General features: G+C 37.0%; 1 protein-coding gene across 1 annotated transcript; it reads left to right on the forward strand.

Moving 5' to 3' along the window:
* Nucleotides 1–42: 42 nt before the first annotated feature.
* Nucleotides 43–11,330, forward strand: LOC114352674 (uncharacterized). Its single transcript, XM_028304350.1, has 3 exons — nucleotides 43–142; nucleotides 10,449–10,562; nucleotides 11,025–11,330. Exons 1-3 carry the CDS (start codon nucleotides 95–97, stop codon nucleotides 11,175–11,177), a joined length of 315 nt encoding a protein of 104 aa, XP_028160151.1. The 5' UTR covers nucleotides 43–94; the 3' UTR covers nucleotides 11,178–11,330.
* The last annotated feature ends 4,660 nt before the right edge of the window (nucleotides 11,331–15,990 follow it).

The raw sequence follows: 15,990 nt of genomic DNA on the forward strand, positions 1-15,990 counted from the left end.
ATCGAGCTGAATTATCAGCCCATTAAAGTCTATAATGCACTACTCCGCGAGGGAAAACGCGGCCAGGCCCACCTACTCGCGCTCGCTCGTCAACATGGCCGACCTCGTGCTCGCTTCCTACCGCTCGCACGTCACTGCCAAGGTAAGAAACATCTTCTCCAGCACGACTAAAAATTAAGATACACCCTCCATTGCGACTAAAAAGTAAGAAACACCCTGCAGCAAGCAATTTTTTTTTTCGCCAGAGGGCGCTCACTACATAAACACTGCGTTTGTACTATCTGAAGATAAAAAATATTTTTAAGTGTAAAAAAAGTGTATTTGCAAACAAAACATTCCTCCGGAAGAAGAACTTTCAAAAATGTTATCTAAGCAAATAGCTGATGTTGGAGTGATTCTAGTAGGCTCATTGAAAAGATTTGATAAATTAAAAGATTTAAAAAGGTTTAAGAATCTTATTTTATATTGAGTATTATCTAATAAATCTATATTAAAATCTCCACATACAACTACTCTCTTATTTGATTTAAATACCTTTTTTACCTTTTTTTACCTTTTTTTTATAGTGGCATACATTTAGTATGGAGGCTGAAAACATTGAATTTTCGGATAGATCCAGTTAATTGTGTAACCTATTACTGATATCGTTTGAAAGAGCTCGTGAAGCACTTTCAGGATCAGTAATCAGTTTTTCGATATCTTGTATAGTTTAGAAATAATCGAGTGAGATCACTTATCGTTTCCACCCTGTATATTCGCTTTCGGGTGCAGATTTAAAGTCGAGCCGTACGTTTTCCCGGTCACTCAATGCTCTGGTTGTTGGAGATTTGGACACTCAAAAAGGTTTTGCCCATCTAAACAGTCCAGGTGCCCAAAATGTGGACAAAATCATGAAAATTGTGAATTAAAAGATATAAAGTGTTTGAACTGTAGAGGCTCTCATATTGTACTAGACAAATCATGCCCTATATTTATAAAAGAGAAGAAAATTCGTAGCATCATGAGCCAGCAGAATGTGACATATCGCATGGCCCTACAAATTATATTAGATAAAGAAGAGATGAACAACACTACCTCTTTTACAAATGAATTTGTAGCCACTCAGTCACCTATACTACAGAATCAAACTCTAATCAGCAGCAAAACATATAGTAGTGTAGTTTCAAAAGGTCTTACCAATGTTATTGATCATAGAGAAGAGCTGGCCACTTGCAGAAACATTGAAATGCAAAGATCTCGAGAGCAAATACCTACCCCGTCTGTCCAGCGAACACAAATAAATGATAGGAAAAATGTTAAACAACGAATTAATAAAACTCAAGAGAATCTCACTGACAACACTGGTGATTATGAGACGAGTTATGAAAACCAAGATAAGCAGAATCAAGACGACAACCTACAAGAAGAACTAAAAAGAAGAAGAATCAAAAAATTTGAGCTTAAAAAATTACTGTTAAAACTGAAAGAGATACTTTTATCTAATTTGGATTTGGAAAAAAAAAATATGTCTATATTTCGTATGTTATATGATGAGTTTAAAACATTTATTTTGAATATTGTAACAGGTGGTGATTTATTTCAATGTATAATGCAACTTTTTAATGGGTAGTACTGTATACATTTCCGGTGTTAATATAATGCAGTGGAATTCACAAAGTCTCAGACCGAAATTATCTATGTTCAATGCACTCCTGGATCAGGAAAAAGTACATTTAGCCATAATTAGTGAAACGTGGCTGGAAGAGGAATCTCCGCTACAAATAAGTAAGTACAACATCTATAGAAAGGATAGTATGATGGCTACGGTGGAGTATCTATAATAGCGCATAAATCCCTTCAGACACGCCGTTATCCCATTAATACTAGTAATTCGGGTATAGAGGTTGTATGTATTAAAATAATGAATTGTAAATATGTCGAATATGTTATATCAGTTTACGTTTCTCCTTCAGTACGTACATCACAGATCGATTGGGATACTTTATTTTCAAAATTTCAAGACAAAACTATTATAGCGGGTGATTTTAATGGACACCACACCAACTGGTCCAATAAAAATGACTTAAGAGGCACACAAATATTTGACTCGGCTCTAGAAAACAGCTTTATCTCGCTAAACAGTGGCCACCCTACGAGGATAAAATTGGTTGATCAATTGCTGCAAGCATCCTCTCCTGATATAACTTTCGTTTCGTCCGATATAGCTGCTAACTTTAACGACTAACGAAAATCTGGGTAGTGATCATCTAATTATTAAAATGTCAATCACCTATGAAGATACTCCAAATCTCACAAAAAAAAGAAACTTTAAATTAGCTGACTGGGAGGCCTATAAGAACGATATATCCATATATTTGACCAATTATAGTTTTACTAGCCTTGATAATAATATACAAGATAAATATGATCTTTTTGAAAAACTAATCATTCAAGCAGCAGATAATAACATCCCTCTAATTAAGCTGTGTAGTAACCCCCAACGAAAATTTAAACCAAAAGAGTACTGGAGTCCATTATTATCACAAATAGTAGCACAACGTAGACTAGCATTAAAAAATTTTCGACGTAACCCTACCCCTAATAATTTACAAATTTTAAAAAATAAAATAACAGAAAGTCAGAAACTCATAAGAAAGGCGAAATCCCAGTCATGGCAAAAATTTTGTAGCGATATAGGCGAGTCGAGCTCTGTGACTGATATGTGGCGACGAATGCGTTGGATTAAGGGTTGGCGACAACCTAATCATCACGTATCTAAAGACCAACTGGAGGAACTTCTATGCTCTCTCGCGCCTGACACTGTTGTTGAGTCGCAACCCGAGTTCTATTCCAGTAACTCGTTGTTAGAGTCAAACTTTCTGATGCAAGAACTAAAACATTGTTTGAAAAAAAAAGGATACTGCTCCCGGTGAGGATGGCATAACATATTCTATGGTTTACAATCTGCCTAACGACGCTCTAACTTTATTGTTAAGCTTATATAATGATATATTCCGCACAGGAATTGTACCTAGACAATGGCGAAATATTAAGATTATACCTATCCCAAAACCGTCTTCTGACCCAGGTTCAGTGCCTAAATTAAGACCCATATCCTTGATATCGTGCACGTGTAAGATATTCCATATCATGATAACGAAACGACTAGAGTGGTATGTGGAAAAACACAATATTATATCCCAAAACTCTACAGGCTTCAGAAAGGCACAATCTTGTATTGACTCCCTAGTACGTCTCATTACCTATATACAATTAGGTTACTCAAAAAATATAACTACCTTAGCCTGCTTTTTAGACATAGAAAATGCGTATAATAATGTATTGGTTGAAAAAGCTGTAAAGATACTGGATACATTGAATGTAGGTGCAAGAGTCTGTAAATATCTATATGCATTTTTGAGTCAAAGATATCTTAAAATAAATAATAACTCTGAAGACATAAATATCATCAGATGTACAAGTCGAGGCCTGGCCCAAGGGGACCCTATGTCGCCCCTTATTTTCAATATAGTAACTTCTAGCATTTGCCGAGAAATTAGAAACGTGGCTATCTGTCAATATGCAGATGACTTTGTATTATATTTCAGTCACAAGGACTTATCGCACTGCAGAGATAATATTCAAACAGCTATAAACATAATGTCAATTTTATTGGAGGAACTTGGGCTAAGACTTTCGGCGTGTAAATCTAAATCTTGCCTTTTTAGTAGGGGATTTCGGCAAACACAAATTCTATTAAACATCCAAGGAGATACAATAAGTGCATCTGAATGTATTAAGTATCTGGGCATTTGGCTTGACAGGTCACTTCTGTGGAAGAAACACATTAATGAGGTATATGAAAAAGCTATAAAATTCTTAAACATTTTAAAAATATTGGCAGGATCAGGCTGGGGTGTCCACCCCAAGTACTTAAGAAAACTATATATTGCAATTATCCGAAGCCGGCTTGATTATGGGTGTTTTTTGTATGACGGTGCCGCTAGGACGAATTTATTAAAATTAGACAGACTCCAAAACCAAGCGCTTAGAATTATTGGGGGATTTATTAAAAGCTCCCCCATCCATGTAATGGAGAGCGAGCTCTGTATACCACCTTTATACTTGAGACGACAGTATCTAGCTTTTAAATATTGCCTGAAGGCCCGATCATGGTCCAATAATGTCACTACGAAATTGTTGAAAAATCTTTATGATCATTCCACAGACAGATATTGGAGACGTAAAAGGTTACCTCTACTTGCTCAAACAATTGATTTAACCAAAGATAGTATAGTATCCTCTTCCTACCCACTTGAAATGTTTTCACTCAACGTTTGGATGTCATATATTGATGTTGACATTATTTTACCTAACTTAAATAGTGTACAGGGCCCAAAAAGCAATCATGATATTAACATTTTAAAGAATGATGTTTTAAGCGAGATAAACGATAAGTATAATGGGTGGTATAAAATATATACAGACGGCTCTAAATCTAGGAGTGGTGGAGGTGCTGCTTTTTACAGCCCCGTGGAACAAGAAAAGGGCTGTTATAGAATATCTGCCGACATATCCATAATGTTAAACACTGCGTTTGTACTATCTGAAGATAAAAAATATTTTTAAGTGTAAAAAAAGTGTATTTGCAAACAAAACATTCCTCCGGAAGAAGAACTTTCATCTGCCTATTTAATAACTATATAAGTGCAAGACAGAATTACGTACTAATGCAGAATTTACTTACAATAGTGACAGTGACTGTTTTTGCTTTCTGGTAGTGAATTTGCCAGCATTAATACTTGGATTGAACTTGGTTCCTGTGACTCACATTGCGCGAATGTATGCATCGGTTCTCCCAGTGAAAACACACTCATATCATATAGTGAATGTTTACCATAACCTCAAAAGTGCAGTACCTAACAGTTGCTTGTCATAACTCAGGCAAGTTAAATCGATCCAATCTCTTTATCACAAACATCAACGCCATCTACAAACGCTGCACCGCACTAAACATAATGTCTGCCTGCTTTTTTTTTTTCGCACGGTGCTAGCCAGTAAACTAAACCTTGCGCGCTCTGATTTCTAATCTTCATAAGAGATGGCAGCACCTACTTCAGAGATGGAATGCAGCGCTAAATGCAGTAGAAAAATAAGCTCCAATGATGACTACATGCGCTGTTGTAGATGTACAGGAAAATACCACCGCCAATGCTTGAATGTTAATAGAGAAAAATTTAACTTGCTAAGCAAAGATACCCTGGCATCCTGGGTGTGCCCGGCTTGCAATAATGTCAACGCCCGCCGCCGTGGAACAAATTTGAACACACCAGTACGACAACATCAGCTGCAATCTAAAAGCGAGCTTAGTATGAATATGTCTTTGGACAACAGCCTGCTTAACACCTCAGATAGTCCATGTCCAATGGATGCCCAATGCTCAACTTCAAATGAGAAGACCGAAATAGTGACTATGGACAAAATAAGTAGCTTGTTAGACCACAAAATACAAACTTCTGTCTCCAGAATGCTTGATGAAAAGCTACAAAGTTCGTTGGACACCTTTATGGCGAGCTTTCGTTCAGCCTTACAGGATGATATAAAAAAAATGGTTCACTCGGAGGTCAAGTCTGCGGTCCAGGACCTAGAAAACAACTTCACAACTTCTATCGACTTCGTTTGCGCAGAACAAGCCACGTTGAAATCTCAAATTTCTGACAAAAACAATACTATAAAAAAGCTTGAATCTGATAACTATAAACTCCAGTCTGATATAAACACATTAAACAATAGGCTACTGAACATCGAAACAATGTCACGTAGCTTCAACATCGAGTTGCAAGCCATCCCTGAAAGTCGATCGGAGAACGTTCTAGCCTTATTCAAGAGACTATGCGAGACAATTGGAATGTCCATAGAAGATAATCAAATATCAGCTTGCCGGAGGGTTGCCAAAATGGATCCTAAATCAGACAGACCCAGAAATATACTAGTTACTCTATCTTCTCCACGTCTACGAGATTCTATATTGTCTCTGTCCCGAAGATTTAATAAATCTAAGAAACCCAATGAAATGCTGAACAGTTCCCATCTGGGCATCACTGAAAAAATAACCAGGATCTACGTAACGGAGCATATCTCACCTCAATGCAAGTTTCTCTACGCTGAAACAAGAAAAGTTGCTAAAGAAAAAAAATATTTATTTGTTTGGGTAAAATTTGGTCGTATATTTGTACGTAAAAATGAGGACTCTAGTTCTATACTTATTAAAAACTTAGAATGTTTAAAAAAACTGTAATATTATATTATCTATCTTTTTTTTTATTTTTTTTATTTCTCATACTGTAACCTCATAAATATTATTTTTTTTTTCCTTAAATAATGAATAGTAAAATAATAATTTATTATCAAAACGTTAATCGTATTAGGAGTAAACTAAAAGATGTTTATCTAAATATTCTCAACTGCAACTATGATATTATTTGTCTCACAGAGACTAATTTTAATTCAAGTGTTTTTAATGCAGAAATTTTGGACTCAAGATACTTAATATTTCGAAGGGACCGTTGTAGCACTAGTATTCACAAAACAGAGGGGGGTGGAGTAGCCGTAGCAATCAAAAAAATATTTCCTATTGAAAGATTATATGAGTGGGAGTGTGAAGTTGAGGATATTTGGTTGCGAATTAATTTTCCATCTAACAAACACTTAATACTTTGTTTATGTTATTTGCCACCAGACTTATGCCTATCTAAATTAACTACTTTTTACACTAATTTCCAAAGAAGACTGCTTCAACTTAAAGATAACTCTAGTTTCTTGTGTTTTGGAGATTTTAATGCATGTAACATTCAGTGGCTTAAGTCTTCAGATTCCATCGACATGATTCCCACCCCCACACCTGATGCAAAATCTCAACTTTTTTTGGAATCTTATTCACTGTGTAATCTGAGACAGTTCAACAGTATACCTAACAAGAACAATCGAATTCTTGATCTCGTTCTAAGCACTGAGAGTTCACTCTCTGTATATGGCGCTGATGCACTTAGTCGAATGGATAGCCATCACCCACCACTCTTAATAGACTTTTCTACTTCAGAGTTACCACCGAAGGTTATTTCTGGTACGCATCGAAAAAGACCTAACTTCTATAAGTGTAACCTTAATGGTATTCGGGGTGATCTAAGCTCAATCGATTGGGATGACTGTCTGGCGGGTGATGATATTGATGTAACTGTGAATACATTTTATGAAAAACTAAACCAAATTATTCATAAACATACACCTCTAACAAACAAAAAAATCCATCAGTTTCCCTGCTGGTTTAGTCCGGCTCTAATACGCTGCATGAAAGAAAAAAACAAATACCATAAAAAATACAGGAAATACGGTAACCCACTGGACTATGATACTTTCTGCCTTCTTCGCACTCGCTGTAAGTCATTACGACCATATTGTCTCCAAATGTACTCAACTCCTTGGCTTTGTCACACGTTCTACAAGGGACTTCAAGAACCAATCTACCCTTATATGCCTATACTACTCACTGATCAGAANTTCTTCAATGCCCCTGACAATGAAGTATGGTAACACCATTTCCTCAAATGTTGAAGAAATATGTGACATGTTCTCCAGTTACTTTGGGTCGGTATTTGAAAGTAAACAGAGCCATGACACCTTGTACGCGACCGAGTCTCATCATCACTTCTCATTATCAACTGCTGAAATCGACTTAAAATGTATAAAAGCTAAGATCAAGAGTCTTGACGGCAGTAAGGGTGCGGGACCTGATGGAATACCTCCACATTTTGTAAAGAGTTGTTGCGATGAGCTATGTGCACCACTTTACATAATTTTTAATAACTCGCTTAGGACAGGAAAATTTCCCACTTATTGGAAAATAGCTCATGTAATTCCAATCCATAAATCAGAAGCAAAAGACCAATGTACAAACTACCGGCCAATCAGCATTTTATCGTGCTTCGCCAAGTTATTCGAATCTGTGACTTATGGCATTCTCTATTCTTTCTTCAAGCAACATCTGTCCCCTCGCCAGCATGGGTTCATCGAGAAAAGATCGACAGTGAGTAATCTTTTAGAATACAAGAACTATCTCTGCTCGGCCTTTGCTCGGGGACGCCAGGTGGACTCCATTTACACGGACTTCTCGAAGGCATTTGACAAGGTAAATCACTTCATACTTTGTCGGAAGCTCAAGGGTTATGGTGTCCACGGCAGTCTACTGCGCTGGCTAGAATCGTATCTGGATAATAGGAGTCAAATAGTAAGCGTACATGGGCATCTTTCATCGCCGACAGCGATCACCTCCGGTGTTCCGCAAGGCTCGCATCTGGGACCGTTGCTATTCTCGATTTTCATCAATGACCTGGCTGAACAACTAACGGTTCCCTGCTTGCTCTACGCTGATGATCTCAAAATTTTCTTAGAAATTAATGATCTTGGAAACTGTTCTGAACTGCAGAGGAACTTGTCATTGGTGGCCAAGTGGTGTTCTGATAACCATATGTTCTTAAATACCAACAAATGCCTTGTTATATCTTTTGGTACTTCTAAAAATAAAACATATTATGATTATTCTCTACACGGATTTGTATTAAGACGCGAATCCGTTGTCAGAGACCTGGGGGTGTACTTTGACGAGGGTCTTTCATTTCGTTGTCATTACGACCATATTGTCTCCAAATGTACTCAACTCCTTGGCTTTGTCACACGTTCTACAAGGGACTTCAAGAACCAATCTACCCTTATATGCCTATACTACTCACTGATCAGAAGCATCTTGGAGTATGGTTGTGTAATCTGGTCGCCATTCTATAATGTTCACTCGGACCGAATTGAGGGTGTCCAAAGAAAGTTTCTGAATATTCTTTGCTTCAGATTGGGTTTGGGTCGCGAATATAGGTCATACAGGGCAAGGCTACAGCGCTTCAAAATGACGTCTCTGGCCTCCAGACGTGAATGTCTTGAACTGGTCTGTCTGCACAAGATTTTGCACTCTGAACTTGATTCACCAAATCTTCTTTCCCTTCTTAATTTTAACATTCATTACAAATCCCGAAACCCTATCAAAAAATTATTTTCGCTCCAAGTCTACAAAAACAATACCTCTTTTTACAACCCTATAACCAGAATGTGCAGACTTTATAATGACACTGTCACTGAACACTCTTCTTTGGACATATTCTGTTCTAAGCTATCCAAATTCAGGAGAGATATCCTGAATATAAAGTCAAGTTGTCCTTTGTAAACTTTAATAACACTTATTAACATTAAATACTAAGCATAAAATAAGTTAAACTAACACTACTTACCCTCTTTATTTCATTATTTTCAATTCATTCTGTGCACACATGTTTAGAGTTGCGGTTTAGATTAATCTATGGAATATTATCTATGCCTGAATATGACTGTAACTTGTTTTGTGAGCCTTAAATAAATAAATAAATAAATAAATAAGAGTAAAAAGTAAGAAACATCCTCCAGCGCGACTTAAAAAGTAAGAAACACACTGCAGCAAACACGACTAAAAATTGAGATATACCCTCCATTGCGACTGAAAAGTAAGTAACACCCTGTAGCACGAATAAAAAGTGAAAAACGCCCTCTAAAGCCCGGTCCGTGAGCACGTAGAATTTTGTCCAAAGACCCCAAGCTACCCATCCTTATCGCTCGCGCGTTATTATATTGCTGTCGCGACTGTGCGACGGGCGCCCGCAGTGAGTGTGCGAGCGCGATAGCAACATAATTACGCGCGAGCGATAAAGTAGCTTGGGGTCATTGGACCAAATTCTACGTGCTCACGGACCAGGCTTTACCAAAACTGTGTGACATAATGTGCTGTGTTGCAAAACAATCAAAATCACAATGCGGTGCTTGCTTTAAACCGCTCATACATCACTGCCAAGGTAACAGATAGTACATAAAAGAAATCAGCAGAGCACCCTAGCGGCTTCCTGACCCTCGGCTCGCACGTCACTGCCAATGTAACATCATCCACCAAAAACAGTTAAAGCACAATGAACTGTGTCGCTAAAGAATCAAAGTCTACAATGCATTACGCCGCACGCCCCACCTACTCGCGCTCACTCTTCAAACTTACTGACGTCGTGTTCGCTTCGTAACTCTAGTATTATACCATTTCCAGGGGTGCATCTGACCTGTTTTGGTTTCTCCCACCCCTAGGTACGTCTATCTTATAAACCAGTGTACAAGGTGTGTGTCGACACGTTGTAGCCCTAAATATTTTACATTCTTTCAATTTGTACTCAAAATACTAAACTGCGACATAAATGCGGTCTATGGTGAAATCGCCTGATCATCATACAATTTTCGACACTGTTGCAAGTTGTATTTGATGGCAGATGAGGTAGCATATTAGGCGCTCCCACTTTCTAGCTTGATTGGATACCTTTAAAGAACATAACTACATATTATATTTCTGCCACCAGACCAAAGATGGCAGCACGGTCCACGGCATGGGCATGACGTTCCAGCGTGTGCACCTCGACACGTGCTACGGGAACAAGCAGATATACAAGTCCTATCCTGTGGGAGACGGCCAGGTGAGTGCCAGGATGTTACTTCATAATCCTCCTATGTTCTTCTGATTAATTTCGTTGCGGGTCCAATGACAGTTAACTTTCCCCCGGGACAAACTTGACCTTCACTGGTTGGGTTTTTATTGGCGGTCAAGCTGTNGAAGCTGTAGATCCTGAACACAGGAGTTGCATGGGAACGAAAGATGGGAATAGTCCCGTTCAAATTCTTCAGACCCTGTGAGGAACTTTTTCATGCACCACGCCATTTGTAGAATAATTTAGTGTTTGTCAATTTTATTTTATCTTAAATTTTTCTTGGTGTATAGAAATTATGAGCTTAACCAGTAAAGGTAGCATACCGTAGACATTATTTTTTGGGCGCGATATTAATTCTATCCACTCGTTACTAAGTGTCATAAAGGATGATAAAAAACATTTTAACGTTTACGTACTTACGTTTTAAAATCCCTTTAAATACTCTAACAGATCCAGCTGTCAGACCTGGTGGAAGTGCGTCCATCGCAGGTGTTCGACGCCTCGCTGACTTTCGTCCGCGTGCGCGGCCCGATGGGCGGAGCGCTATCTCTTTGCCCCATGGAGGTGCGATCCGTATTCCTCAACCAAACGCTCCAGCACTGAGCAACCAAGAAACACCATAGAAAACCTGAAAGCATTGAAAATACATGGTTTGTGGACCGTAAGACATGGTGATATTATATTTCAAATGTGAGCAATACTGCGTGTAATTTAACTAACGTAAAAAAAGAAATTAATTAAAATTTAATTGAATCTAATACATTTTTGTCGCAGCGGTTGTAATGGGCGCTTGCGTCTACTATGTATAAAAAATATTTTATTATTTATAAATAATAATCTATCTTCTATCTATCTATATAAATAAAAATGAATTGCTGTTCTTTAGTCTGATTAAAACTCGAGAACGGCTGGACCGATTGAGCTGATTTTGGTTTTAAAATGTTTGTCGTAGTCCAGGGTAGGTCTAAACGGTGAGCAAATAAGGAAACATTGCGATGGCTTATTTATTGCCTTTAAGGTGGAACAGAGTTCGCCGGGTCAGCTAGTTTCTAATAAAAATATTGAACTTGCGTTATTTCAATTACACGTTGTATAATACCACTGCCTTATAAAAGGTTAAAATGTTTACCTTGCGGTGCCTAGTTGATAAGTCCGAGTCCACCTTTACGATGAGTGTGTGAGGTCAAGCAATTAACATCTGAATGCCATGGGCATAAGGTGCATATTCANCAAGCTGTAGATCCTGAACACAGGATTTGCAGCGGTGGTAATGAAAGATGGGAATAGTCCCTTTCAAATTCTTCAGACCCTTTGAGGAACTTTTTCACGCACCACGCCATTTGTAGAATAATTTTGTGTTTCCAGCATTGTCAATTTTATTTTATCATACGTTTTTCTTGGTGTATTGAAATTATGAGTGTTGCTGGCAGTTTGGCCAGCAATCCTCTTTTGATAATTGTTTATGGTTTTTTACTTTTTTTTAATATTGTTTTAGATTTTGAAGTTGCTTTTACTGGCTCTCGTGTTCTAGTGTTAATGTCTTGAGCAATATACCTTTTTGGCCCTATTTTGGAGTGTTTCCTTGCTTCTAGCATAATATCACCACCGGCAGGCCTATCTCTACATACAGTCCACTCCATCGTTTTTAACAATGAGCTTAATGAGTAATGGTAAGAGTATAAGCATACCGTAGACATTATTGTTATGGGCGCGATATTAATTCTATCCACTCATTACTAAGTATCATAAAGGATGATAAAAAACATTTTAACGTTTACGTACTTACGTTTCTAAAATCCCTTTAAATACTCTAACAGATCCAGCTGTCAGACCTGGTGGAAGTGCGTCCATCGCAGGTGTTCGACGCCTCGCTGACTTTCGTGCGGGTACGCGGCGCGATGGGCGGAGCGCTATCTCTTTGCCCCATGGAGGTGCGATCCGTATTCCTCAACCAAACGCTCCAGCACTGAGCAGCCAAGAAACACCATAGAAAACCTGAAAGCATTGAAAATACATGGTTTGTGGACCGTAAGATAGTGTGTGATAATAAGTTTCAAATGTGAAGAGAGCAATACCAGGCCTGTTCATCTCCGCGAGTTTACATCGAAAACAAAACACGCACGATGGCCCACCTACAGGATACTATTCGACAAGGCCTCACATACGAGCGAACATTAACTCACGCACGCGTATTCTTGCGTATGATGGAAGAAAATAAAGAAAATGGTGTACTAAATACTGTGCAGTATTTAACTGCCTAAATAATAATAAAAACACAGAATGTACTTTTTTAAGTTGCCTCAAGACACTGAGAGGTAAATAAGTAGTTAATATTATTCATGATAATTCATGCTAAATCATGTAGTTTCTCCGCCATTTTCCGCAGTTTGGCACCTCACGTCACATCATTTTACCGAAGTCAGCCCTATAGTTTCGGCGCAGTGCCGATCACTGACGTTTGTCAACAAAATGGTGCTTGACTCTTGAGACAGGCTAAATTACACCATATTGTTAATGACATTGAGCATACATTTTTTAAATACCTTCGCGAAGTAAAACTTCTGTACGTAGTACTTATTATTATTCTGTGGCAATACTACGTGTAATTGGAGTAAGGCAAAATAATTAAAATTTGATTAAATCTAAGGCTGAGTCCGCACTACGGTTTTTTCCCGCAAGAGGTAAACCGCCAAGCCGCGAGACCACCCGAAATATATACGATACGCAGGAAAGTGGTGCGGACTCGGCCTAATACATTTTTGTCGTTGCTATAGTAATGGGCGCTTACGACTGTTATAAAAAAAAATTAATTACAAATAATAATAATATTGAACTCTTGCGTTATTTCAATTACACGTTGTATAATACCACTGCCTTAAAAAAAAGGTTAAAAATTTTACCTTGCGGTGCCTAGTTGATAAGTCCATCTTTACGATGAGTGTGTGAGGTCAAGCAATTGACATCTGAATGCCATGGGCATAAGGTGCATATTCAAGCCGAGGTAGCGGTTCCACCACTAAAATTAACTGGTTAGTCTGCTAGCCACCCAATGGTGTGGCGCACAGGATCTTACTTGCGCGAGTTATCACAAATTCGACATTACCAATTAATATTTATGACATTTTGGAAATTATAATTCGAAATAGTCGAAAATGAAGTTGCAGGCAGCCTTATATTATTATAATAACAATGATTATAAGCGTATACAGTGTGTCCGGGCATGTAGTGATCAAACTTTAAAGGCGTAATCTATGAACAATTTTATTGATGAAAATACTTCAAATTTGGGGCTTGACCCATTTCTCGAAAAGTTACATCGATTTAAGTTTTTAATTTTTAGTTTACACCTCTTCTTTAAAAAACAAGTGAAAGCGTGGGTAGCTTAACGTTATTAGACAAATATTTTATATCATGCGATAGCCAATAAAATTATCTATTAGTCGAAGAAGAAAAGAGACACAAATTTCATACATTTTATGGGAGTAAGAATGGATTGAATTAGAAAAATACATTACTTTTTTCACTTCTTTTTCAGTTATTTTCCAACACAAGAAAAACCGGGTCGTTAAGGTATGTTTTATTTGCATTGTATTATTAGTATTTGAGCTATTCTACAAAACGAATGTAAATTTATTAGTCTACGTCTATTAGTTTCGACGTAATTGTTGAACAAAGATACCCCTTCCCAGCGGTTTCCATAGCGCACGCGACATGCGAAAATGCACTGCCTGAAAGAATCACACAACCTATTCCGATTACTATGGAAACCGCTGGGAAGGGGTATCTTTGTTCAACAATTACGTCGAAACTAATAGACGTAGACTAATAAATTTACATTCGTTTTGTAGAATAGCTCAAATACTAATAATACAATGCAAATAAAACATACCTTAACGACCTGGTTTTTCTTGTGTTGGAAAATAACTGAAAAAGAAGTGAAAAAAGTAATGTATTTTTCTAATTAAATCCATTCTTACTCCCATAAAATGTATGAAACTTGTGTCTGCTTTCTTCTTCAACTAATCGATAATTTTATTGGCTATCGCAAGATATAAAATATTTGCCTATTAATGTTAAGCTACCCACGCTTTCACTTGTTTTTAAAGAAGAGGTGTAAACTAAAAATTAAAAACTTAAATCGATGTAATTTTTCGAGAAATGGGTCAGGCCCCAAATTTGAAGTATTTTTATCGATAAAATTGTCCCTAGATTTTGCCCTTAAAGTTTGATCACTACAAGCCCGGACACACTGTATACCTTAAACCATAGAACTATTCAAATATTGCAACGTAACTAATACTTTTTTCGGCTCAAAATTTGTTGTACAATCAGTTTCAAATATTTCGTGACATCCAGAGGACAAAAAGTTATACAGGGTGGAAACGATAAGTGATCTCACTCGTTTATTTCTAAACTATACAAGATATCAATAAACTAGTTACTGATCCTGAAAGTGCTTCATGAGCTCTATCAAACGATATTAATAATAGGTTACAGAATAAACTAGATCTATCCGAAAATTCAATGTTTCCAGCTTCCATACATTTGGTAAAGTCACATTATTTTAAAAACTACACATGATATCGTAAAACTGATTACTGATTCTAAAAGTGCTTCACAAGCTCCATCCAATGGTATCAATAATAGGTTACAGAATAAACTGGATCTATCCAAAAATTAAATGTTTCCTTCTTCCATACATTTAGTACTACCACAGTGATGACACCCATCTCTTGACAATATTATAGCAAGTAAAGCCTAAAACCAATGTTTTCCATGAATAATTTTAAATAAGAATACAATTTACGGGTTTATTTTAAGAGTTTATTATTAAAATAAAATAAAAATACACTTCTAATATTGTGTGTCTGGCATACATTTAGTATGGAAGCTGGAAACATTGAATTTTCAGATAGATCCAGTTTATTCTGTAACCTATTATTGATACCGTTTGAAAGAGCTTATGAAGCACTTTCAGGATCAGTAACCAGTTTTTGAATATCTTGTATAGTTTAGAAATAATCGAGTGAGATCACTTAACGTTTCCACCCTGTATATGTATAATACAACCTTATACACGCTATTTGGGTGCCACGAACTATTTGAGGCTGATTGTAATAAAAAACTTGTGTGATATTTTTTCCAATCGATGATGCTATTAGAAATGCACAATATTAATTTTAGGTATTAATTTATTATTAAAATGTTGACATCGCTGTAATGTGATGTTAAATGCTCAGTTGAGTAGTATTTGTCGATAGTTCCTTTTTATGTACCACATTTAGGAACCTAAAACTTTTGCAGTCGCCTTTTAGAGAAAATATGATAATCACTCCTTATTGCATTATTAAAATATGTAAGGGGTAGATTGACAAAAACTTGTAATAAGTAACTGCTATGATTTCAAGTTGAAAAT

Source organism: Ostrinia furnacalis, unplaced genomic scaffold (genome assembly GCF_004193835.3).
Source record: "Ostrinia furnacalis isolate ACB-3 unplaced genomic scaffold, ASM419383v2 OfSCF1416, whole genome shotgun sequence".
NCBI lineage: Eukaryota > Metazoa > Arthropoda > Insecta > Lepidoptera > Crambidae > Ostrinia > Ostrinia furnacalis.